We start from the raw sequence: 27,509 nt of genomic DNA, 5'->3' as shown, positions 1-27,509 counted from the left end.
TTAATTCCATGCTTAAAATTGTTGGGTTTTATTACCTGATATTTACATAAACTTGCTTGCTGATTGTGAAAGACTACACCCAACAGTTTTACTGTAGTATTTCTCATGGCGGATAAATTCCCAATTAATCAAAGGGTTCCAGTTGGGTGAGTATAAGAAACAAAAAGGTGACAGAAAATGCACATCAGTACCACTTATTGTGGAAATGGAAAATTCTTGCTGCTGCATAGCTGATTACATGATTTCTGGATTTGAAAGTAGTGATATGCAGAACAGATACCTGATAATGTGTTCATATCCTCGCTGATAGGATCCTCTTTCAAAGCTTGCTGCTGAAAGGGGTACAATCTGTTCTGCTCGAACAACCTTGAGTTTTTCATAAAAAGCTGCTTCATTTTTCTTCTTGGCTGACAATAGTAAGTGTCCTAGTCTGACACTCCACGTGGTAGACTTCTCATCTTTGGGGAGGAAAAAAAAGCCTCTTAAACTCTGTCTCTTTAAGCAGCTTAATCTGAACATGCTAATTTGTCTTAATATATTACTGGAAAAGTAATTTTTTTCCAGAACTCATTAACTGAATTTTAGACATACTGTGTAATTCCACCTCAAAATCCACCCCACAATCAAACCCAGAAGAAAGCTGGCCTTACACTCGCTTTAATTTTCTACTCAAATACTATAAAGTTTGCAATCGAATACATTTACAAAGTCTAGAAGACTGTCAGAACCAAGCCTCCCCCCAGTAAAACCCAAGGCTAAAAAATTAAAATACCTGCCCCTTGATTCAAGATGATTAGACTAACACATACACATGTTCAGAAATGCAAGGAAGTATTCATATTTTGGTGTCATGATAACTTACCTGAAGCCAAATAATTTTCCAGTAAATCCCATCGTGACAGTTTCCAGGCTGCTTCCACCCTGTAAGTGTTCAATTCAGAAATCCATTCAGGCCTATAAAAGAAAACAAAGGCAATAAAAGTTTGCACTGAACTAATTTTTGTTTTTCCTTTCCCCCCTCAGTATGTTTGTCCTACACGGCATTAGTAAATATTCTTTATATAAAACTTCCTACTTGAAAAGAAACAAGGTAAGCTTGCTTCTAGTAAAATCCAATAAAACCAAAGGATATGCACTGATAATATGTAATAGCTATACCTCATGATCTCACAAATTCAATTTCCAAGTAGCATATTTAAATTCTATGGCTCATTTTAAAAATTACCATCTTCCAGTCCATTTATTCTATTAGGCTATGGAATAGTTGTGGAACCAGTAATATGCAAGACAACGAAAGGACGATTCTATTTAATGAATGAAAGCACGTATCACCACTGTACACAGTGCAGACAGGAAGTAATGGAAATAAATATTATATAGACAAAGCACATTAAGATTTCTAGCTACACACTGCTATTTGGCTATGCTTGATAAGCCTCAAATGCTTAGTAATGGACAAAAATGGCTACTGAGACACAGGTGTAACACAAAAGCTTCATATTACTCAAATAAACATTGTAATACATGCTTATAGTACCTGTTTGCAAGGACTCCATTGACCTGAGTAATTACAGTAGATAACTGACCAAGGCCTAACATGGACTTCACTACACCATGATAATGAATAATCTAGAAATAGGAAGAGAAAAAAAACAAACAAAAAATGGAGAAAAAAAAAATCACACAGCTATATCAGTTAAATTCAAGCAGTCTGAAGGAGGAAATATGTCTATTTGGATGCTTTTCATAATATGAAAAGGCATTATCAATTGCATCATAAACTAAATGAACATTCAAAATTTTAAAGTCTATGATTATCAAAGAACTTAGATCACCATTGGCAATTTTTGAAATGCACCTCACCACAAATATAGTTTGATCCTATTTATTAACAGCTATATCAGAGCTGTGAATAAAAAGTTAAAGAAATTCACAAGAAGAAAAAAAGTCACAGGAAGGAAATAATTCCCAAACCCAAAGCAACTTCAGTCTTCATAAAAATGTCTTCCATATCCTGGGAATGAAGTATGGCCGAGGAATGGAAAAGGAATAATTTTAAGTTTTCTTTAATCAATTTCCAATTGCTCTTATATTATTAATATTTTCCCTGTAAGTTAATAATCAAAAACAGTAAGTCAGAATTACTTTGAATAAAACCCAAGGTAATCTGCTTTAATAATTCTTTTTGCATGTACCAGGTACTGACTGATACTTAAGCAATCCAGTTCCCGGCCTTCCCATGCAAAGGCTGAGCGTTAACTGGTAAGCTGTCGTAGCAAAACCCTAGGCATGAGCATCCAACCATTATTCCAAGCCTACAATCGACAATATAAAGTCAGTAAGAAATTTGTTTCAGTTCATAGACGCTTCTAATAGCAGTAATTACTCAGCAACTGCCACAATAAACTCTTACGTTCTCATTCTACTTAAATGTTCTGAAGAGGTATTTTTGGCTTAGCCTTGTGTTTACTTAAGAAGATTTTTAAAAATAACAACGTATATTTAATTGAAAAGTCTTGAATTTACCTGATCTGGTTCCAGCTGGATAGCCCTGTCGTAACAGGCTGTTGCATCTCTTAACAAGCCAATACTTTCATGTTCAAGGATTTGTTCTTTGAGAGATGGTTCTGCTTTCCGAATTGCACTCACCCCAGCTACTCCATCTGGCTCATGCATAGCAGCATACAATTTCTTTATTCAAGAAGAAATGGAAATGGACATTAAAGACAACTCTAAGACAACAAGATATTTTACATAGAACATGCTAAGAATCATGCATCATCTTGAAAATGGAGAATAAACTACTCTGTAGCAATTCTTGCCATTAAGCTTTCATGAAAAATGTCGGTTTTGCTGGGCTACTTCCAAACCTGAGCCCTATTTTTGCTTAGCATACTGTAATACTCATGATCTCATACTACAGAAAGAATAAGAAAGAATAAACACATCAAGTTACCTGAAACAATCTGTATAAAGGGCAAAATAAAAATGCTATTACTACATGATAAAGTTGCATAATATGAAGCTGCAGATTATTTAAAGTGGAAAAGCAACATACTAAGTTTTTAAAATTTAAAATGCAGCTGAGGAGTATAAACCACAAGGAACCACAAACAGGCTCATCTCACAGGTTAAAATGCTTCTTGAAAATAATTTAAATCCTTTTCAACACCCCTAGAATTAGCACTTTCTGTACTTTAGGAAAGCTAAGAGGTTTATTCTTCAAAGTGTTTTGGGTTTTTTTTTGTCATTACAGTTGGCTGTGTCTTCTCTGACAAAAGGCACAGAGTTAACTGAAAGAAATAAATGCTACAATTTTCACCAAGACCACGTTTAACTATTTCTAGGATTTTACAATCTTTTATTATACACTAGAAAGCTACTCCCTTCGTTTTCATACCAGAAGCATACCAAGGAAGGGGAAGTACTCAATACTGCTGAAAGAGAGATGATTAAACACTTGTATCCCCCACCAAGAGCCTGACTACATCTTTTCTTCTCATCTTACAGAATAATTTCATGAAGCTTCTTTCATCAATATCTATTTTAATTTTAAATTAAAACACACAAAACCCAAAAGGAACTTCAGAACCTGAAGAAATCCAAGATGCTCCTGAATATTTTGTTTCTTCTCTATGATGAATGATTCAAAGTGCATCACAGCCCTTGTGTAAGCCTTAGAGCGGAAGGAAGCCACAGCTAGTGTATCCTGAGGTATGAGGTCCAGAAAACGTGTCACATTTTCATACTCTCTGTAGTCCTCACTTGATGCTACAGAAAAAGGACATTTTAAAAAATCTAATGAAGTTTCATTTTAAGAATTACCTATGCGTCAAAATTGAGTTATTTTCATAAGTTAGTGACATAATCTGATTAATTTAATAATACAGTTTTTTGTCAACAATAATTTATTTAAAACAATCCTGGCAATCTTCCTACATCTTGCAAGACACTATAAAATGTGTTAAATGGAACCTTTAGAAAACTATCAGGAAATTATAATTTTGGGGTTTTATTTTGAATCTGTATACAATAAACATTTAAACAATGGTTTTGGGGTGTGAGAGGGTGGAAATCACAATATGATAGTAAGAAATCATAAAGCAGACTAACATGTTATAGTAACACTGAATTCCTAAACGGCAGATCTATATACTTATTTGAAAAATGTAAATGCCATTTTAAATAAATTAAGCATCACTCACTTTTTAGATCATTTCTGTCTTTCCTAGACTGGCCAGTATTTTTCTCAGCAATAAGTATTTGAAACTTATGTCTAGCCCACTGAGTTAGATGATCAAGCATGGAGAACACAGTCTGTGTGCTCAGCTGACTTAGATCAGATGCACTGTCTTCAAGTCTCCTGGTAGACTGGTCATCGTGTTTCAGAACAGCCATAATCTCCATGTAAACCTACACAAACGTTAATATGACACAAGACATAAGCACCATATGGGCATCAAAATAATAGGAACCAGCAGTTAACACAAAAATCAAGCTAAAATAGCAGATTAATTGCATATTTTTATAATTTTGATATTTGCAAATTTTGTTCCAATCTTAAGAGGAAGAAATGGTAAATTGAGCAACAGTTGTTGTCAAGAGATTGTATACAGGGAGAAAGCCTTTGAAAAGCAAACCCTTTCAGAGTAACCATCATGATTACTGGAATTTTAGGTTTCAAGACACAATGAATGCTACTGCACTTCTGCTGCAAACACAATACTTAAGGTTTGATAAGAGTCAAATTATCTACTGGCTATCAGAACACAGATCTATTTTTTCCTTATATTCAAGCAAATAACATGCTGAAAGACCTGCTTCCTGTTTGTTTTAGTCAACAGAACATGAGCTAACATAAATAACAAATGCTTATGTGGACATATTTGTTCACACAAGAACAATTATCACACACCTGTATACACCTGCAATGTTTAAATACAGCTGTGTTAGCTGTGAAATTTCAAATTAATAGAATGTAAGTTACATTTTTTCAGTCTCTTCAACTTCCACTAAAGCAAACTGAAGGAAAGCAGACTGGATGATTCTTTTCTCTCCTTTCCCTGCTTTGCTACAAGACATCTTTGAATCCTGCTCTGCATGAATCTAGTAACTAAATAGTTTTCCTGCTTAAATTTTAAGAGTACGTAAGGGAAAGAAAAAATAATTATGTTTCCAAATTCTTGGAATTAGACAAGTTCAACCTAATCTTTTTGTGTTGCACTCTCTTCTCTTTGTACCACTCCAACTCTTGATGTTACTGCAGTTACAATTAACTGCATAACCTCTTGTCTGAGGCCCTACTAAAGAAATAGATGCAAATCCACAGAAAAGCAGTTCAATACAAATTTGTATGGCAATATTCAGAACTGTGGCAGAAAATTTATATTATCAATGCAGGAAAAGGAGTTCAACACTTATACAATTTGTTTGTGTAGGTCTACATGTTGAGCACGTCTGAAGAAGAACAGCTCTTTAGGAAGAACACTACCAAGATCTTACACATCTCACCTCTTGTTGATCCTCTTGACTGCATCCTAACAAAACATAGACAAGGATGTGTGGAAGTAGATAAATTGTTACTTTGTAGTCATTCTTCATCATAATACTGCAGCAATCAAAAACTTTTCGGGCAAGATCATGTCGTACCTACAGAAAATATTATTTCCAGGAAAAGCATCATTACAGAAGTGCAAATGCCCAAACAATTACTAGATTTCTTTTTGTTGACAAATACAAACTTTATTCCATCAGATAATTTTAAGATACTTGTCTCCTACAAAAGATTCAAACTTAAGCCTGCATCAGGGATGCCAGACGGCAGCTGCTATTACATGTATCAATTGCTGATACCACAGAAAAAAAGGCAAGCATTGCTTACGTGTTCCACTTTTCCATGTTTCCTACATCATTAGGGATTTGCACTGGCCATAAAAAAAGTTAAAGACCAAGACTCTACTACTGCACCCAGCCTCTCTTTTACCCTTAGAAGCCTGTAAAAAGGATGAAGTTATGAAGACATTCAATTCTTCTCTGTCTGGAACAGAAAGAGGACAGTGTAGCTACCAAGCTATTGTGATTACATTCACCTCTTAGAGTGGTTGATTTAGAAATGAAATTTTCAGTGGGTCACATGTTGGAAAGGGGAAAGAAAGAGTTAAGTACTTTTTATATGCTGGGACTGTGGAGCTATTTCCTTAGAAATAAATTTGTCAGAAACTGAGAAGGTAAATTTGAGGTTTTCCAGAAGCATTTCAGATACTTTTCAGAAGCATCTGACAGTGCCTTCAGCTCTATAATAGTCTTACGACAAGGGCAAATTTCCTAGACTTCTGGCTTTGACGGTACCTGTGAAACCTAGCCAAGAAGCAGTAACACTGGGAAGGGAAGGGGCATGGTTACCTTGATGATGCAGGAAGCAGGTATGTGCTTTAATAGGCCTGTAGTAAATATGCACATTCCCCTCATCCACCCCATTCAGAAACAGATATGTAGTCCAAGAATTGTATTGTACATAGCAGTATAGAGAGCAGATTTATTCTCTTACCTTTGTTATAAGATAACCTGCCCAAGTTGCTGACCATTCTGCAAAATTATCACCTAATTTGCTTAAGTAAATTGGCTTCTTCATCTTAGACCAATCTACAGCCTTTTGATAACTCTTGTACCTGTAATTTTAAAATATCCATTTAATAAACCTAACTTTTAATTTTTTATATAATTAAAAAAAAAAAAAAAAAAGCACATTGTTAATTATGAAGTTCCCTTACTGGAATCACATTACATTTCATTTTCTGAATATTAAAAAAAAAAATAAATTAAGAAAACACTTTCAGTAGTCAGCATCTTTTATTCTAGGGCTTTTTAAAATGAAACGTGAACTACAAACAGTTTAACATGTTACCAGAATTTAAGTACACTTCAAAGTGCTGTTCAAGCCAATTTTAAGAAATGTAGTTGATATTTGAGAGGAAAAAATCAGAACACTTATGAAAGCCAAGAAATACCAAGAAGTTTGCTGTCTAAAATGGTAAAGCTTATCACAGATGAGCATGACTGTCTTCATGAGGAAATAAAAAACGAAACATTGTTCATTATACAAAATTAACGTGCTTACATCATCTGAAATTTTCTTCACATTATTTTTATCATAATTCTACAAAATGAAAAGTCAAATTTAAACCCAGTGAGCTCCTCCTACTTCTATAAAGGGTAGCAATAAAACATTATTAATGGATTTGAGTGCAAACTGAAATCCTATTGAGAATTTGTAGAGGAAAGAAAACAGAAACAAAAGCCCAATACATTGTATAAGATGATGCTCTGGGGACAAACAGGCAGATCTGGGCAAAGTATGAGTTCAGAATTTTACATGTTTTGATTTATAAAGAATTACATTCCAGGAACTGCTAATTCAGCTTTATGTAGAAAGACTTCATTTGAATTTCATATTTACATACATCACTCTTCACAGAAAAGTAGCAATCACAAAACTGAATTTAAAAAAAAAATAAAAATTTAAAAGCTGTTATGAAAAGAAATTGCTTAAGGTGTCACATACCGTGTATTTAAGTGAGGTTCCAAGATCTCCTGCACATGCTCAGGAAACCTCCTCCAAAGCCTGGAGCCTGGGCACTCAGTGTTTGTCTCTCTACAGTCATAGATAGACAATAACTCCTGAAAAGGCATGGTTTACATGACCAAGTTAGCATTGAAAATATTTCATGGTCATGGTAGTAATAAAAACTGGTGTACGCACAGAAATAATGAGATATGACTACAGAATGCTTAACTCAAATTATAACTGCAAAACATTAATCCAATATTGTTAATCCCCTATTACTACATAGTGCTGATTTCAGTTAAGTACTGATTCCCTGCATTCTCTAGGTGGTGTTTGGACCACATCATCTAGTACTCTTTACATCTGCCAGTGAGCCAGAAGTTAGTCTGATTCCTTCTTGTGCATAAGCTAGTGAGTTTTCTTATTCCACTGACTACATGGAGCCACTTATTTTCTCCACTACATGGAGCAAAGAATTGTCCTGAAGTCTTCACAAAGCTATGAAACAACAACAAAATGTAAAAAAAAAACCAACCAAACAAAAACAACCAACAAAAAAACCCAAAACCCCAAACATGAAAACAAAACAAAAAAAACCTCCAAAACCCCAACCACCAAATCAGCTTGGAGTTGGCAAACCACCATAAAAAACTAGATTCTGAAAATAAGGGTAGGCTCTCTTTCAATTGCTTCTTAAAAGTTTAAGAAAAACCCTACTGTGTGTAAAAGTGTAAGCAGAATACCTACTGCTTTTCATTTCTGCCTATGGGACCTGCACCATTTCTAAGTCAGTCTCAGGATTACTCCTTGAATCACTATGTATGGACTCTTAGTTACACCTGAAACATCAATACCATGACACAAAAGCAAGCAAATCTTTTATGTGAAAACTCCCAAGAATTCTAAGCACTGAGGAGTTTAAAAAAATAAGAAATCACAATCCTGAATAACATTTTACCTTGTAGTTTAAAGCTGCAGAGGATGAAGTTTTGAAACACTTAAACATGTACTTCAGAATGTACATTTATATTGTGTAATTTTGAGTTCAGTGTGATAGGAAATAATTTGTGAAGAAAAAAAATAGGATTTAACCATATATCTTACTTGAATTGCATATGCTGCAGAATCCTGAGCACGAACATTATCAGCATACGCAAGGAATGCTCTGGTCAGCTCCATTAATAATCCATAGGCAAAATTTGGATCCTCCACACCAGCCTCAATCACAAACAGAACACCAATTTTATTAAAACGAACAGAGCAACATTTGTATCTTTAATCTCTGAACAATCACTGGCTCTAAACTGGTTTAGATGAGAAAGCAAGTATAGATTTTCAAAGCATCTGATTATGAGGTTCCCTACTCTTAAGTACTTTAAAAACTCCCCTTAATGCTAAACAGACACTACAGCAACTCTTCTTACCACAAATGTAAAATTTTTTCCTTGAGTTTCACTTGTTGAAAAATCGAGCCTGCCGGGATCTATGGCTCCCAGTTCACCTAAACATTCTCCACAAAGTAATCGGGCTTGAGAATTTGCATCCTGGCAGCCGATGAGAAGTACAGTTACCAATTGGGAGATGACTGGCTCCACAGTTTCACTGTCTGTTACATACTTTATCAGTTTTTCCTACAAAGTTGAGAAATAAAGGTGAGTTATTCTACAACACCATTTATGGTAAATGATCTCAATTTTTTCATCTTCAACTCACTGTGACTTACTATTTCATTTACCCCTAACTTTAGGTTACTGATTCAAATACCGCCATTTTGTTACTATAGCCCAATTGCCCTGAATTGCTTGTCACCCTAGGAAGGACTAAAACAAAAAAAAAAAAAAAAAGAGGGATTTTGGCCTCAACTAATAATGCTGTCATGGCCAATATCTTATTTCATTATCATACACCACTCTACTAACTTCATTTTCTTTCCTTGTCTTACCAGGAACCTCTCTTTTCTACATTATCTTTTTCACTTTATCTGTCCCTTTTCTTCATGTGTTCCAATACTTCCTCCAAATTCTTTTAATGCAGCTGTTGTCATACCTTCTGGTTTTGCTGCCACTTGTATCCTTATTATTTCCCATTTGTTGGCCATTTCTTCATTCTCAATTCTACAAAGCCCAGGGTTTCAAGGCCTTTAATCAATGCCCATCGTTTTAAAGAGATATCTTTTTCACTTTGGCCCACCTTTTATCACCCAGTTCCACATTTAGTCCAAATTCAGAAAAAAACCCCACAACTCTTAATAATATGAAGATGTTTGCTATTGTTATGTTCAACTGAAACCACAGCCAACGTAAGAGAGCAAATAGTCTCCTAAGTTGTGGAACTAATTAAGTTTTACATCCCTCAAATATTTTGCTAGACTTCTAACCAAGCAAGATACAGCAAGACTTTGCTGGCCGGACTTCCAGGAGTTACTGATTGGTCAGGAATATACAGTGATTGTTTGCTTTTTTAGCTAGGATTTTTCTTTAATTTTCTGACTGAAGAGTTTCCCACAGTCTTGTATCTACCAAAGGGATAAATTTATTATTATATTTTTAATAGGTCACATAGACCTCTATGGGCTAACGATCTCACAGATTTACAAAGCAGTGTCTTCAACGTGAATGTGGCTATAAAGTTCATTTGAATATGATCAATGGATTCAAATTTTTGAGGGTGAGAGGCAAAGAAAGAAGGAGGGGAGGAAAAAAAAATATGTGAAAAATATGAAAAAAAAATGTGTGAAGAGGTCACACACATCTTAATTTGTTCAGATATTATACCCACACACAAGAAATGCTGGTTTTAATGTATTAGTCTCCCGATGCAAAAGTCATACATGTTCTAACACAGAACAAGCACATAGTGGATTGCTGAAATGGACTTCCTAGATACATCTTTCCTCAGAGTTGAGTAAAAAGATAAGAAATGTACCACCAGCATTGCTGAATCAGCGTCACACAGATCTGGAGGATTTTAAAGTCCTCTTACACAGAGACATGAAGAAAAAGAATCCCTTCTTCCTCTTACATTAAGAAAAAGTTAGCTTACTAATTTGAGGAGAATAACACAGTTCATGTAAACACCCAGTAGTAGTAGAGAGTTTTGGATTGTTGGTCCAAATGCAACTTGGATTTATTTTCAATTCCTCTGAAGGAGGTCTTCTATACCTGATTTCTATATAATGTTTCTTTCAGGCTGGTAAGCGCATGAATACGAACATCCACATTCTCATGCTGAATAGCTCTCATAGACAGCTGCAGAGTTGTCTGCAAGTCAGTGCTTTTGGAGGATTCCTGAACAAGACATGACATAAGAAGTTCAAGTGAAGCATCAAAAGGAAAACAGCATCTCAAAAAACACAAGTGAGAACACATACAAACATCTATCTTTCTGCCCACATTCACACCTAGATCCATTTACCACTGCTTTGCTGCCTATTTTTAGAAACATTTTCCTCAGAAAGGTGCCGTATTTATACTCTTGTGTAAATATAATGGTGTAAGTAAAAATTATTAAATTAGAAGAAAATGGTTGGCTTTCGGTACTGCATTATCTAAAAAATCAAATTTATTTTTACTTTTGCTACCTCATTCCCACTAAAAAATTGCTACTTCGCATTATCTATCTAACAATTCCGAAGGCAAGCAAAAGAAACAGACCATGTCCTAAAAACAAAGTTTCTTATCTTTGAAAAAAATACAGAAGAGGGATCAAATTAAAAGTAGCTTTCTTGTAATAAATCACTGCCATAACTAACACTGCTAGCTTTTATTCTTTTTGTCTCGTTAGTCTCAAAAAGATGAAAAGTCTGCATTCAGGAGATGCTACAGCAACAAGCATGTTAAACATGAACATATTTCACTCACAAAGAATAATCGGAATCTGCTTTCAAGTATTCCTGCAATACACAAATTCTGTTTTGTGATAGGGGCTGACAAATAGCTATTTCCACTTAACAACAAAACTTACATGTTTTCCTCACTTGTCATGAAATCATTTCATACATTAAAAATAAATAAATACAAGATTCTGTACCTTTCTGTATTCCTGAAGGACGACCTGAATTTCTTTTAGTTCTGGAAGGTCAGGCAGAAAATATATTTCATGTAAGAAGTCTCGCACTGCATCCCTAATAGTTACAAAAAAAGTATTGCAAGTAAACAAGGAAGTGTTAGCAATCACTGTTATTCTGACTGGGTGCCCTATAGATGGAGGTAATTTTTCATACCAGCAGAAAAGACACGGAATCAGAAAACCTGGCAGGGGTGAGTGTCTGAATAGATTGTAACTTGGCCATAGTGTCAAATGTTTTTATAAAGACAATAATAAAAGCATGTTTTCAGATGAGGCTATCACTTGTCAAATTCCAAAAATGTCATAGCAATTTATAAGACTGGAAACTTAATAGAACAACATATTATTTTGCAGAAAAACAAGTTTTCTCATCTCAGTGCTGGACAACTTTAAGTTAGGGTTATCCCCACTCCTATCACAGGATTTAATCCATATATCTGAAAATATTTTGTACAGTACCTGTTCTCAACTATAAGAAAGTAGAATATTGCTGTAGTTTCCTTTGGCTGGATATGTATAAGGGGCAGTAACACTACGATCACATGACTAAGCAAGGAGCCAAGGTATGAATGGTCCAGACTTCGAACGAAACAATCCCAGGCTCTAAACAAGAGGAGACAACAAAACAATAATAATCAAGGAAACTTCTCTGCATAAAGACATTTTAGGTGAGCCATGAAAAAGCATTTTAAGTTATTTCAGCTCTGGGGCTTAGATTATTGTCTAAACCAAAGCCAGACAGTGTAAACAAGGCCAGAAATAGCACGTTAGTCACTGCTTAGGTACATTATCAGTTCACCTGCAACACAGTTCTGGGAAGTCATCCTTGTATCTTAGAGCTGTTCTTAATGTAGTCATCATCTTTACTCTTACTGAACTGATGTGCTTGGGACCCATAAGCTTCATTAAAGACCTAAGACTGTTTAAAGCCTAGACAGAGAAGAGTGATTTTAGTGTGTTAAATACTCAGTAAAACATACATAAGCCATATTTTCTAAGAAAACCAGGCTACCCTAGCTTAAGACATCATACCCTATATGACATCAAATTCAGTCTGATGCTTCAGTAAAGAATTTTGGGATTAGAGGAAGAGTATGAAAAGGAGTCTGTAATCACAGCATTATAACATAAAAGTCAATCCATTGGCAGATTGATGAAGGAAAACCGTGGACACCAAGGGAATTAATGGTATAGAAGTCTGTTATAAAACATGATTAATTATATGCCCAAAGTTTTAGAAGCTGAAAAGAGCAGGTTTTGGAAGTAGAGAAAGCAAACAAAGATACATTTAAAAAAAAGAAAAAAAACCAAAACCAAACAAACCAAAACAAAACCCAACAAAAAACCAAAACAAACCCAAACCCAACCAAATCAACAAAACACCAATTCTGACAGAATTCATTGGCAAGCTTCAGGGAATGGGTAATGCTTAGTTGTCAACAGGATTGATGAAAGACAGAAGAGAAATACTGAGATGCAGAAAAAACAGGAGATACTTCGGTCGCAGTAACACTGTGCCAAACCAGGTAGTACAATATCCAGCATGAGAGATCAGTAACACAGGAAGAAATTTCAGCTTAAAGAAAGGTCATGGGACAGGAAACCCCCATATTCCCTCATCCTCCACTTCGCTCCTTTCACACAAAAATCATACACTTGGATTCCTCCTCTATAATTACTGCTTGACTGACTTGTTACATGTTCAGTGTCTGGCTGAAATACGTACACTAGCTGACCATTAAAAAAACCAATCAAAAACTTTTGAGCTTACACAGAAGTCCCACCCACACTAAGACCAGTTTTCAAGAATCATGTCGGAACCTTAGGATCTTTGGAGACTTCAACGACGCTTGCACAACTAAGTCTGGAATATTAAAATATCCCTTGCTTATCTTTGTTTTAATATTAAAAATTAAGTTTACGCACCATTTTCTTATCCTCAATGCCAACACTGGAACTCAGTAACTGCATGTTAAAAAAAGCCAAGATACCAAGCAATTTAGGTTGCAGATAATCAGCCTGTGGAGGCAGGAAAAAAAATAAGTAAAAAAAAAGTAAAAAACCCCGAATAATCTTACTATTACTGTCGTGGTTTAAGCCCAGCCGGCAACTTGGAACCACGCAGCCGCTCGCTCACTCCCCCCCTTTTCCTTCCTCCCCCCGCTCCCGGAGGGATGGGGAGGAGAATTGGAGGAATGTAACTCCCACGAGTTGAGATAACAGCTCTCCAGTAACTAAGGTATAATACAGCCCACTACTGCTACCAATAATAATGATAAGAGGAATAACAAGGGAAAAGGACACAACCGCTCACCACCCGCCGACCGATACCCAGCCCGACCCGAGCAGCGATCTGGCCTTCCGGGTAACTCCCCCCAGTTTATATACTGGGCATGACGTGCTGTGGTATGGAATAGCCCTTTGGCCAGTTTGGGTCAGGTGTCCTGTCTCTGCTTCCTCCTGGCTTCCCCTCCTCTCTGGCAAAGCATGAGACTGAGAAAGTCCTTGGTCAGAGTAAACATTACTTAGCAACAACTAAAAACATCGGTGTTATCAGCATTGTTCCCAGACTGAAAGTCAAAAACACAGCACCGCACCAGCTACCAAGAAGGAGAAAAAATGACTGCTGCAGCTGAACCCAGGACAATTACCACAATCCTAAGATTAAGAATTTAAAAAGCAAGCATGAACTGCTAATTCTGAAAGAAAAGTTATAACAGTTCCAAGTACATGCACTGCTCCTTAAGAGATGGCAGGGTTAATAGAAGACATCCCTAGTAGTCTGTGGGTTTTTCTGTTTTGGTAGTATTTGGGAGGTGTGTGTTTGTTTGAGGGCTTTATTGTTTTGGGGGTTTTATGTATACTATTACAGGAACACTTAATATGAAATGCCAACCTTTGCGCCACTTTTTTTCCCTCAAATAAGTGATGTTCAGAGAATATAAAATTGTCTTCACTCTGAGACTAGAGAAAAAGTTATTTAACAAAACTGAACATGACTATTTTGATGTCCTTACCATTTGTTCAGGTGATGTTATTTCTCTAGGTCCCTGATAGGGATCATCATGAGATGCAAATGAAGCCAGTATTGACAAACCATTGAAAACTTGTTGATAGTGCTCTCCTATACGCAGCAATAATTCATTATGCAGTCCCTGGTAGTCCTGTCTCAGCAAGCTGCCTAGTTCTATCTCAGTCTCATTCTATAACCAAACAGCAAACAGAAACCAAGTTTTAATCACATCACAATGCAACTAGCACACAGAGACAGAAGGTCCTGGACTCCAATTGATTTACCATCGAAATCGAAGAAAAAGCTTCCAATCAGCTCACTGTCAGATAAACAGTTTTTAGAGTTTTTAAGTTTGCAAAATATCTTAAAACAGTCCCTCGGAGCCAATGGAACAGATTATATATAACAAGAACAAAACTTCTGCATATACAGCTTCCCCACCTATGCTTTGCAATACCTTAACTTAAACAAAGCATAAGGCTTACTGTTCATAACTGTTGCTCCTATATGCATGTATAACAGAGCAAATACCAATTTACCTTGAGGTAATGAAGCGCCCGCTCAAGCTCATCCTTGGAGCAGGAACAGACCAAATGAGAGAAGATGTACTTGAAGTTGTTGATTAAAATCTCTCTTCGGTTTACATTCAGCTGTTTTGCTATGGTTCGAATAAGTGTGGAGGCTGTAGGACTAGCCTTGGCTGCAAGGTCAGGAAGCAAAACTTGCAGGGTCCGCTGGCAAATTAAGAACAACATTTAATGGAAAAAAACAAACCAAAAACCCCTCAAAAAACCCAGAATATGGCTTTGTTCCATTTGTGTCAGTAAAACAACACACATCTCTGGCTATACATATGACCATAGGTATGAATAAAGAACTTTAGGATGGAAATACCCAGTAAAAACGCAGATAAACCAAAAATAATTACTAAAGGAGGTGCTCCATCTAATCAATACTAAAAATATCCAAAGAAAAAGTGGGCTAGCATTTTTGTGTTTATCCAGATTCTCTATAAAAGGAAATCTTAAAAAAAAAAATAAATTAAAAAAACCACATAAAATACCCCAACCAAAAAACACTCAAACAAATCCCAAACCCAAAACCAAACAAAAAAACAAAACATAAAAAAAACCCCAACACACCCCCTCCCCAATAACACTCCCCCAACCTACCAGTCAACTGGAACACTGCTTACCTAATGACTGCGCATTTCCCATCTACCAACAACCAAAATATGAGTATGAAACTACTGTTGCTTCAAGTAAAACAGGTATCTAACCAGATCAAGAAGAGATCTATCCACAGAACAAGATTCCTTCATTTGAAACAACGTGGCAGACACCATGCAAAAATCAAACCTTATACAGAATCCCTCCAAGTGCACTAACTCATTAATACATATTCAGTGAGTACTCTAGACATTAGTTCATCATCTGTAATACTTGAGTTAGCACTGTAGCCATTCCTTTAACTCCTTGTTAACATTGTTCCTCCGTATTTTGAGTTCCCAGTTGCAGCAATCCCGAAGTATTCTATTTTACAACAAACAATAGCAACTAGAGAAAAAACATCAGATTTGTGACAATCACAGAAGAACTGGGGACTAAAAGAGAAATCCACAAGAGCACACTCACACGAAAAGTGAAAAGAACTGACCAACTTACTGAAAGAAAGCGATTTAGGTCTGGAAAATCAAATACACTTGCAATCTCAGATAACATGTCCAGAGCCATTTCTCTCTGGTGAGCAGCTGTTTGTTTCTGTAGCTCATTACCCTGGCATGGAGCATTCAATACTGCCATCTGGCTGGAGTGCAGCGATTCCACTAGAAACTAAGCATAAGGAAGTTTATATTTAGTATTATTTCCCCCTTTTTTGCTACCTAAAAGTAAACACAGGAGTTTTGCTCCTCTTTCTATGCATCTGTTATTCTTTTACATTTATTGCACATAGATCTACGATTATTACTTTGCGATAGAACTGGACTATCATCCACCTAATAGCTGCACATAATTTTGCAACCCTGGATTCACACATTGCATTAAGAAATATTCAAAATTAGAAAAGTCTGCTTTTGGTAATTCTATTACAGACAGAACTTCTGTCTTTAGGTAATGTGTATAACAAAAGAACAAATCAATCATGTCAGATTTATGCTTGTAAAACATTGACTTCAATTCCAATTTTAAATCATAACCTCTTTTGGCAATGGTACCACACAACAAAAGAAACTGTATAGTTCCTTTATTTCAGAATAACAGTGGCGGGGGGGGGGGGGGGGGGGAAGTAAAAAGAAAAAAAAAAAACAACACTGTTAAGGGGAGAAGATAAAAGTAAAAAATTATTTCTCATTTCTTCCCAAAAGTTTGTGGGTTTGGGGTTTTTTTTATCATCTCTACCTTGTCCTAAAAGATTGCACTTCGTAAAATACTGTTAATTTTTACATTTAATGCCATTTTCAAAAGACACAAAAAGAACCTAAAGATACGCCTTTCTAAACCACCAGCTATTTTCTTTTTACCTGACAGATAGGCTTCTTGTACTGACTGAAAAAGGCTTGCAATTTTATGGACTTAGTGGCCGCCAGAGAGCGAATCTCTGTGTATGCTGCTCCAGCCACAGAAGCTGACTTTGACAACAAACAGTGTAACAAATGCAAGAGGGCAAATGGTACCAAATCTCCTCTTGATGCCCTTACAAAGTAAACAGAAGAAAAACAATTAATAAGGAAAAAAGAATCATTGCATTAATAAAGTTACTTAAGAATATACAGCTATCATAATGCAAAGTGACTTATTTTATTTGCATAGCTTATCTGTACTTCCTATGACAGGGAAGAAGAATGTTGTTCCATATGAATAAACAGCTTATGACAGTTGAAAAGGACTCTGGACAAATGCTGACTTTGAAATAAGCAATTTAATTTTATATTTACACTTGACAAAAGTTACTTTGCATCACAAACTGGCACGATTTTTCAATTTTCAAGATACTATTCAAAATACCTTCCAATATCTCCTGTTGTGAGAATCAAGGTATCTTTAAGCTCATTATTTCGTGTTATTTTGGCATTTGTATAGGCTTCTTTCATTCTTGAAACAAACAGCTGGAACACACAAAAACCAAACCAAAACAAATAATAACTTTAGTGTCTGACACTGGTGAAACCAACCCATGGTCAGTCAGGAAAAACAACCAAAAATACATATGAAGAACTCACCTCTTTTATGAATCCTTCTTCAGAGTCCAAGGATTCTAATATGTTCTTTATGCAGTCACTGAAAGCCAATCTGACATCTTTGTCTGGATCTTCCATTAGATTTAATAAAGACCCAACAACAACTTTCACACCGGACTCATCAGTGTTAAAATCCAGATGCTTGCAAAGATGAGGTATGTTTTCTATAAATGCTAGTGGACAGGAAAAAGTATTTTTAATGGTTAAAAAAAAGTGTATTGATCCACAAAACAGTGACGCAAGTAAGCCACAAAGCACCCTATTCTTTTTTTTTTCCCCAAAAGATAAATATGGTCAAACCAGACAAGCTGTTTAAAATTCAGGTTTTATCAAGCATTACATTTCTAGATATGCACATAAACCAAAATTAAGCCAAGGTAGTTTAAAAAGAATATCAATGACCACATCAAACGTTAGCAGTGATATCAACTGAAACACATTTCAAGCACCATTTACACAGAAAAAAAGAAATAGAAAAAGGTACAGAAGCAGTCACTCAGTACTGCATGCAGAAGTGCAAAATGTTAATAAAGTCACATACCTAGCTTTACTGAACTGGATACTTTGTTCTCAAGGAGAGTAAGAAATGGCTTGAAAATACTGGCTTGCACAGAACAAGTCTTTTCATGAGCAGAACTCACAGAAAGGCTGCTACATAAAATATCGTAAGTAACCTGCTTAATAGCAGAGTCTACTAAGGGAGGTCGTACACTGAATGTACCAGAAAGACAGCAAGACAGTTTCCCAACTATGGCAGCACAAGCCTCCTTGACCAGCTCAGACTCATCTTTGATTTGATTTCTGAAATGAAAACAAAAATGAAACTATTTTAATAGATCATGTACATAGAAATTTGTATCTCTACATTGTCTGAATTCTCTATACTGAAAGTACTATCAGGACAATTTAAGGACCTGTCTCACTAAATTATATTTTTCCTTATCAGATTACCCTCAAGTTCTATCAAACGTTTGAAGTAGTACTGGGCACAGTGACTCCTGCATGTTATAAAGAAACTGAAGACTAGACACAGTGTGATGGAAGACACCAAAGCATATATACAAAATGCAGAGAAATTTGAAAGGTTTTAAGATACTTTTGGACAAATATCACATACATTTAACTGACAAAAATACATCCTTACCCCTCTCAATTTAAACTGGGATCTTCAAGTAAAGTAACTTGTATGCTGATGTGGTAAGCAAACACTATTCTATCATACAGACACCATCACTTATACCTATCCTGTTGATATCTTACGATTTCTGAAACTTGTATCTAGCAAATTCTTTATGAAATAGAAATAAACTTATACTTAGATGCTTATACTACATTTCTCATTTGTCTGCTTTTCTTCTTGCATGAAGATGGAATAACAGCATTAGTACATACAAAAGAGCTTTAGGAATCATACTGCAGGGCTGCACACTTGTCGGATGAAGCAGCAGAGAGAATCCTTTAACACAAGTAGCCCGAATTACTTCATGGGGACTTTGAAGTGCCCAGTGATAAATCAATTTTCTCCAATCCAGCCAAATATTTCTTGGGAAGAGAGACAGAAGGAACACACAATGTGACTGAGTTTTGGGTGCTAAAGAGAAAAAAAGAAAACAGAAAATCAAAATAAAGCATATAATTACTTGATTTTAACTTTTAATATCATCAATCATCCTAAGAGGGTGAAGAAAATATTATCTCTCTGGAATGATCGTTCTAAAGCAAAATTAGGTTTTATATACTTCAACATACTTACAGAAACTCTGTGCAGTTTTTTGACTCAAAACCAGAGGATCAAACCCAAAAGCAGATGGCTTAAAAGAAGAATCATCAGGATGGCTGTAAATCCAGGGCAGAGACAGCAACCCACACAAATTTTCAAGAATCTGATCACTCAGTGGAATTTTCACTAGACAAGGAACAAAAAAAAAAAATGGTACTTTCACACCTCTGTATAGTTCATAAAACAGATGCCTATTTCATGTTCTTAAATTTACACCAATATATTATTTTGTCCATCAACAAAAGTTAGTATCTCTATTCCCACATGTTGATATCCTACACTTTACACATATAATAACAAATGATGTAGCGCTACATTGAAATAATTGAGAAATTTCATTACACAGTTGACAGCAAGTAATAAATGAGCAGCAGAATGAATGTAACTTCAGTATCTCTGGATTTGTATGAAGACTCTCAAATGGACTTTGGGATGGCTAGTAAGCTGAACTCATAACACTTTAGTCCCAGTAGAGTGCCCTCTGTCGTACTAGCTACTTTTAAAAAACCATGCAAGTAGTTAATATTTTTGGTACACACCCTGCATGCCACATTTGCATGTCAGAAGCTTTGAAATCTCAGAGTGAAGCAGAGATAGTAAGGCATGCTGCCTGTGTGTTTTAAAAAGGAAATGCTAATAGTTTGTTTCTTTCTTACACTTATTCATTATCCCCATGAAGTCTCTTTTTCAGATAAGGATCAATAGAAGAACAAAGACTAGTAAATCTTGTTCAAAAGGGAATGCAAGAGAAGCTCTCTAAATGGAGGATAAAAGGTTTTTATCATTAATTAATTTTTTACTGGGATTGGAGTTCTAGCACAAGATCTAGAATTCAATACCTCTACTACAAACAGACCAATTTAGTCAAATGCATTTCTAATTCACAAATCTAATAAAAGATGTGGTAGTTTAAAGGATTTCTCACCTTGTGCATATAGCAAAGCATCAAAGATTTTCACTATTCTGTCAATCACCTGTTCTAGGTTAACAATCTGCGTAGCAACCTCTAACAGGTTTCTGCAGACTGTCACTGCTCTTGTGATAAAATCAGAGGAAATCCACGTGAACTGAATATTCACCACTGGATCTGATGAACTTGGAGTATTCTTCAATGTATCAGGGTTACACGGATGAGTTACTTTATGATCTATGCTATTAAAAATAGAAATCATATGATCAGTGCAACAGACTGTAAACATTTAATGTTGTACTGCCTGTAAGCAAAGTTACTATAAAAATGTATTTCAAAACATACAGGGCTTAACCAATACTTGTCCTGATACATATACAAGCATTGAAGTGATCTACACAGGTCATAACAACAGTTACAAGAAACTATTGGTCTCATGGTTTCACCTTGTTACCTTTACCTGGTAGAATTTGTTGGGGGAGAACAATGAACTATGCACAAAGCAGCTAGTCGCAGAATTACAGCAATCCCTCCTACAGTCTGAAGAATATCGGCTGTCGAAGTTTCTTTCTCGAGGATAAATATTAAGGATGCAGCTTTCTTCATGACAGCATTCCATAGAGTGCTCTTCAATTTCATGTTTACAGGGCTAAGTCTGCAATTGATCATATTAATTATTTTCCAACACATACTTTTTTTTTTCAGAAAAGATAAATTATCATAGCAAACCCAGAGATATTCTATGTTGGATACAGGATTAGGAAAATACCAAATGAAGCTTTAACTTGAATGTGCTCTTTGGGAGAACAAGATACTAACTCTGAATTTAAGTAGGATGCAAATCAGACTTATCTGAAAGGCTACGGAGATATAACCACAGTCCTTGGAATGTCATGGTGAGCAGGGTGGTTCCTGATGACTATAAAAAGGCAAATGCTGCACCCATCTTCAAGAAAGGCAAAAAAGAGGATCCAAGGAACTACAAGCCTGCCAGACTAACCACAGACCCTATGAAGGTTGGTTATGAAAACAAGTGTTTCTTGAACTCACTTTTAGCCACATGGAACAAGAAGGTGACTGGAAACAGCCAGAATATATCTACCAAGGCAAATCATTCCACACTAACTTGATTTCTTTCTACAAAGAGACAGATAGCTCTGTGGATAGAAGAGCTGCTTAGTTGGAGGGCCTCAGCTGGCTGGAAATCAAGGCTGGCAAAAACCTCATGAAGATCAATAGAGAAATAGGAGAAGTCCTGCAACTGGCTCAAAAAACCCCTGTGCAATAGAACAGGCTGACCTGGGATAGCAAGCAGCTTTGGAGAAAATGACCTGGTGGACTTGTGGAAGAGTTGAATACAAGAACAGTGTGACCTTGTTGCAGAGAATGTCAACATACCTGGGCTGAACACTGACCATGAGCCCACACCTGGAGTACAGCATGACAGAGCCACTTTTGAGTGCCCAGGTACAACAAATAGATCAACACACTGGTGCAAGTCCAAGATAATCAGAGAGCTGAAGTACAAGCAGAGGCTAAGAGAACTGGCTTTGTTCATCTGAAGAGCAATCTGACTTAACTAGACCTGCCTTAAGCACATTCAGTGCAACAGCATAGCCACATATGTATGTATTCTTTCAGCTGTTCTCAGTTGGTAAAAGTGAAAGTAATTTGCAGTGAACACATTAAAAATAGTCTCATTAACTGAGGGTTGGCTTTAAAATAATCTGTAGATTCTGATCCTTCAAAATATCACTTAACTCTTTTCCCAGAAGATCTTTCAATGTACCTGTTAAGAAGAAACTGCCTCAAAATAGTTGTCATTTGTTATTACTCACTAGCTAAATTACTATAAAAGTAGTTATTGAGTGTCATACATGACTGGTGTAGATGATTTCTTTGGATGTTTTGTCGATAGGCTTAGTCGTCGTCTTTTCTCTGGAACTTCATCACTGCTGCTGCTCCATCCATCAGTATCAGAAGTATCTAGTTGGTTGTGATGCAGCTCCTGAAAGATTTCTTCCGTTTGCATTTTTAGAGCTGTATAAAGTGGACTGACCAGATACTGGGATGGACAAACAACAGAGGTATCATGATATCTTACTTGTGTGTCTTACTTCTTGAAGACATGATATTATCGTTTCTATCTTAAAATATAAAATTTAAAATATTATGGCAAAGTTCATAAAACCTTTGTTTAAAAATCTTAATTAAAAGATGTAAACTCTCAAAAGCCATGAATTTTCCTGAGTTCCTACTAGACAGGATGCAGCCTGTACAGCTATTCCACTACTCCTTCTGTAATACCTTGCTACCAAAGCCATCCAGACAGACACACTAAGTTTAAGAAACAGCATGTGGGTGTACAGGATAGAGGGACTACACAGCATATCAACACCTCATAATTAACACTTCATTAGGGTTTTTAAATAAAAGAGGGTAGATTTAGATTGGACATAAGGAAGAATTTTTTTTATGATGGTGATGACACACTGGAACAGATTGCCCAGAGAGGTGGTAGATGATCCCATTCCTGGAAACATTCAAGGTCAGGTTAGACAGGGCTCTGAGCAACCTGATCTAGTTGAAGATGTCCCAGCTTACTGAAGTGGGGTTGGACTAGATGACGTTTAAAGGTCCCTTCCAACCAAAACTATTCTATGACTGTTTTAATTCAAACCTTTCCTTCTGTCCCCAACAAGTATGACTAGAAGTATACGGTTAGAAAGTAAGAGCAGCTCAGAAATGAAATGTAAAGCTGCCATTATGTGAGTGTACTCTGTTCCTTACCCCTGTTTTATACCATGATTACAGACAGACCCTTGTGCCTGCACAGCTTCTCAATAGTTTGATAAATCTGAAAAACACAGGCCCTAGCTACAACCAACTAATTCTGTTGGACATTCTGACCTGTGCAAATATGCAAAACAACTGAGAAACAAAGAGTATCAATCTAATTCTGCAACTGAAAATAGTGTTTCCTTAATTTTCATTTTCAGATGCAGGGTTTTGCACATGATCTATTTACATGATAACTACAGTTTTGAAAATTAACCTACCTCTTGGTCTTCCTGAGTTCCAAGCACACCCACAAAAATTCTGCATATGGTACTGATACGGGCTTTTCTTACTTGCAAAGCAGATTCATAGCCAGTTGGAACAAACTCCAGGAAATATTGCAGTATATGGCAAAAAGCAGCTTTCAGCTTTTCAGACTGAAGGCACCTAAACACATTATCTTCAAACAATGCACAGAGCTTCTCTAGTAGCATATTCAAGTAGACAGGTTCAATATTTTTGTAAGAATCTGCTTCAAAAGGCAACAATGTCCTCACCAACAGTAAGAGTGGTTCTCCAAAGAGTTCTGATTTGTCAGCATCCATTTCAAGTGCTGACTGTAGAATTTCAAAAAAGACTGTGAAGAAAACACTAGCCAGCTGTTCTGGAGGTCCTCCTAAGTGAATTAATTTTACTAAGAACTTCACTGCCAAAACTTTAACCTTTGGACTGCCATACTCCAACAGGGAGCAGCCTATCCCCCAGAGAATAATATCTTGTCTTACAAAAAACACGTCTGCAACAATATCTGTCAGAATAGACATTAATATAATTTCCAAACATTCTACATTGGGCATACCCATCAGCTGTAATGGTGCCAATCTTAAATATCCCACATTGTCACTTGCATTGCTTGAAAATCTCTTTACAGTCACTGGCCAGAATAGTCCATCTCCCCAAAGGTGCTTCTGTGCATCTCTCTCATGCAAGAAGATTAAGTCTTGGAAAAGCTGCAGCAAGTCTTTCGTTAGTACTTCAAAAATGGAGCAACTCTTCATTTTAAACAGAAAAAGTAAAGAGCAAATGACATCACAAATGTTCTTGTGCAACGTGTTGCAGTTTGGAGTTGCAGCAATTCGGAGAAGCCTTGTTATGATCCAGTTGCTAAATTCTAGGACAATAAAAAAGAAACAGTGAACAGAAAATTATTAAGACAAAATCCTAACCCTCCTATTATGAGCACATCCCTGAGAGCAGGTTGATCAGTAAACCAAAAGAAAATTCCTTGAGATAAATGACTGCAGGTCTAGTAAACATAGCGCCTCACTGGGACATTTCTTCAGCAGATCTTACTGAAAATGAGGAAAATGGGGAGGGATGCAGGGCAGGGGGGAAAAAACCAACCAAACAAAAACCCTGACAGACATTTTACACTGACAGACAGTTTCAGATATTTTTCCTTATCAGAAAAGCCTAACAACCTTGGTCAATAAATGTGTGCACAGAATACCTCATCAACGTGAACCAAGTAGTCACATGAAGCAATGGTAATGAATAAGGTGAAACTCTCCCCTGATGAATTTCCACTATCATAAGTGCAAATCAATTCACAATATTAAGTCTATCATAATATTTACTTATAAATATGTAACACTGAACTTACGAATCTGCCTCTTCCCCATTTTTGTTCTTTTGTATGATCCCACTGTCAGAAAATTGAAGTCCTGAAAATTTTTAAGCTTCAACATAAACATTTTCAACAAACTCACCAATGCAACTGCATTCAGTTTCCTCCTGATTTCCATCCACATTTACAAACATAAGTGGGGAAGATTTCATGATATGTTGAATAAAGTCAAGCAACATTACAGAACTGGGCTGTGAATCTAATTTCTTAATCAGTTCCAAAGCAACTTTAAAAAAAAAAAAAAAAAGACACATTTTTATATTAGAATTGCAATAAATCAACCTTACGAAGTTTGTTCAGACCTAAAGAGAAGACATTTTTAATGTAAAATACTATGATATGGTATCAAACCTGTAAAATTATCCATTAGGAGTGTGCTTTATTAAACCACGAGGATGATTTTGTGCATATTGTAAACCTTCTACGTGACACCAAACTGTATGCATATAGATTACTCAGCTTAAATGTTATTAACACTACAGCCATTAACATTTAATAACTATTATATCCAACTGTTTGATAAGTGAAGAATAGCAAATAGTTAGCATTTTAAATTTATTTAATTTTCACTAGGTTTATGATCTAGGTAGAAAAAACACCCTGAAATTGTTCCAAATCGCCAAGAAATATAAATTTTAAAATGGTAAGTTCAGCTTACTCTATCAGAAAGTTTGGTAAAATAGTAACCATATCTAATGCTGCTGTATAGCTCCACTGAAGCAGGTATAGATTTTTCCAAATTCCACATGGTTACCACAATAAGGTAACTATCTCAGATTCAGATAGGAATTAACCAGAAAAGTTACAAGGTAATGATAAAATACAAAACTTATCCATTCAAAAGCAGTATTTAAAGCAGATTTTATTTTTATAGCCTTCCCTTTCAGTACTATAAGAGAATTAACAAACATCACCTATAGAGTAACATGTGTGTAATACTGAAATTGATCAATTCACTAGACAAAACACCTGTCTTACTGAGACAGCTACATAAAATTATACCTGGGAAACAGTAAGTTACCCTTACTCTGATTCTCCCTTATGCAAATGTGCAGATAACTACAAATGGTAATTTTGTAGTATTTCATAATTACTAAATTGTTGTTAAACTACTATAATAATTGGAACCTTATCATGATTTAAGGAATACCAAAATAAGGCTTGGCTAGAATAGTAAAATTGAAAATAAAGCTGTTTACATCAAAGTATTTCAATTCTCAAAGGCCCTGTAAGTATTAAAACTTGCAAGCTATATTACTCAATGAACAATCAGATTACTCCTGATTTTCAGTGTTGGGAGCATTTATATTCACACAACCCTGTGCTACATATCCTCACTCCTTTTTTTTCTAGTCTAAATTACTTCACATCTTAATAGCAAATTCTTCATCATGGAAGTTATTAAAAATAAGTCGTAAGTAGTATTGCATTCAACTACTAAATCTTTGTTGAAATGAGACTTGTAACTTCTTTTGGCAGGAATCACATAAACCATAAAGCAGATGATTATATTAAAAGACAGTGATGTAATGCTTACCAACATCTACATCTGTAAGAATTCTGTCAATGAACTGGCAGAGTATTTGTCTTGGTTTCTGCACAACCGTATTGTATTCTTCTGGACTAGCACTAAAATTAAAAGCACATTATGTTGACATTATCCGTTTAAGATTACTAAATAATTATTTGTAACCTATCTCAACCACAAAATGTTAAACACTGACTTTTTAATCAAGAAGTTTTCAAAAATAAATGCACATTTGTTTTAGTAACCAGTGTATTGCCTCTTCCTCCTTCTCCTTATTCTTCAGAATTACGAAGTTTTATGAAGTGATGAAGATCATTTAATTTTGTTACACAATTATGTCTGATATATACTAAATCCAGCGGGCAGACTGAGGGATTTATCCACGTACTATTACCAAGCAACAAACCAGCTTTGTGCAAGAAGAAATAAAATTAAGAACGCGTTTCACTTTTGGAATTAAACAAAATTATTCACCTGCTTAGTTACCAACACCCTGGACAAAAGGTGTCAGTAGCAACTGCTCATGTGACTAAGATAACAGCTAGCTCGTCAGGTCAGATCTTCAACATGCAATTGCATCTCCAAGTCAACTAGCTGCCTACTACAAAGCCAAGCTGCAGTCTTGATTCGGACATCAAAACTTCAGAGCCAAGCATTAGTTAAGGTGGTTTAATTCTCAGCGAAACCACACTGCAAACAAGAAAAGCTCCCAGCACGCTGGGTGCCATGCGGGCCAACACGCTTCTCCCATCAGGATCTACCAGCACCACCCGTGACACCCGGACAGGTGGCAGCTGGAGACGGCGACCAGGATGAGGGGAGGGCGCAGGCCCAGCCCCGGGAGTCCTCGCACAGCCAGGCGGAAGGAACCTACTTTTCCGCTCTCTCCAGGCCACGCACTGATGCCGGGGCCGCTTTCCCCAGCACAGCGGCACCGCCCCAC

At 36.1% G+C, this 27,509-nt stretch overlaps 1 protein-coding gene across 1 annotated transcript in view; it reads right to left on the bottom strand.

The window, feature by feature from the left end:
• ATR (ATR serine/threonine kinase) overlaps positions 1 to 26,667 on the bottom strand; it is a gene marked incomplete at its 5' end in the record, with an annotated part of 40,081 nt that extends 13,414 nt beyond the window's left edge. The window contains 31 exon segments of the mRNA XM_010013861.1: positions 281 to 458; positions 863 to 954; positions 1,538 to 1,629; positions 2,527 to 2,691; positions 3,593 to 3,771; positions 4,206 to 4,413; positions 5,512 to 5,649; positions 6,548 to 6,668; positions 7,562 to 7,677; positions 8,669 to 8,782; positions 8,989 to 9,195; positions 10,726 to 10,851; positions 11,594 to 11,687; positions 12,092 to 12,235; positions 12,432 to 12,562; positions 13,559 to 13,651; positions 14,650 to 14,835; positions 15,185 to 15,379; positions 16,310 to 16,477; positions 17,167 to 17,338; positions 17,651 to 17,751; positions 17,866 to 18,056; positions 18,425 to 18,684; positions 19,276 to 19,474; positions 19,637 to 19,789; positions 20,589 to 20,815; positions 21,028 to 21,228; positions 22,451 to 22,638; positions 23,633 to 24,522; positions 25,121 to 25,264; positions 26,576 to 26,667. Of these exon segments, the coding sequence (XP_010012163.1) occupies positions 281 to 458; positions 863 to 954; positions 1,538 to 1,629; positions 2,527 to 2,691; positions 3,593 to 3,771; positions 4,206 to 4,413; positions 5,512 to 5,649; positions 6,548 to 6,668; positions 7,562 to 7,677; positions 8,669 to 8,782; positions 8,989 to 9,195; positions 10,726 to 10,851; positions 11,594 to 11,687; positions 12,092 to 12,235; positions 12,432 to 12,562; positions 13,559 to 13,651; positions 14,650 to 14,835; positions 15,185 to 15,379; positions 16,310 to 16,477; positions 17,167 to 17,338; positions 17,651 to 17,751; positions 17,866 to 18,056; positions 18,425 to 18,684; positions 19,276 to 19,474; positions 19,637 to 19,789; positions 20,589 to 20,815; positions 21,028 to 21,228; positions 22,451 to 22,638; positions 23,633 to 24,522; positions 25,121 to 25,264; positions 26,576 to 26,667 (5,565 nt within the window).
• Positions 26,668 to 27,509: the final 842 nt, after the last annotated feature.

The sequence above is a fragment of the Nestor notabilis genome, unplaced genomic scaffold (assembly GCF_000696875.1).
Source record: "Nestor notabilis isolate BGI_N333 unplaced genomic scaffold, ASM69687v1 scaffold15784, whole genome shotgun sequence".
Classification (NCBI taxonomy): Eukaryota; Metazoa; Chordata; class Aves; order Psittaciformes; family Psittacidae; genus Nestor; species Nestor notabilis.
The sequence above is the reverse complement of the archived record's forward strand: the minus strand, read 5'-3'. Positions and strand labels throughout refer to the sequence as shown.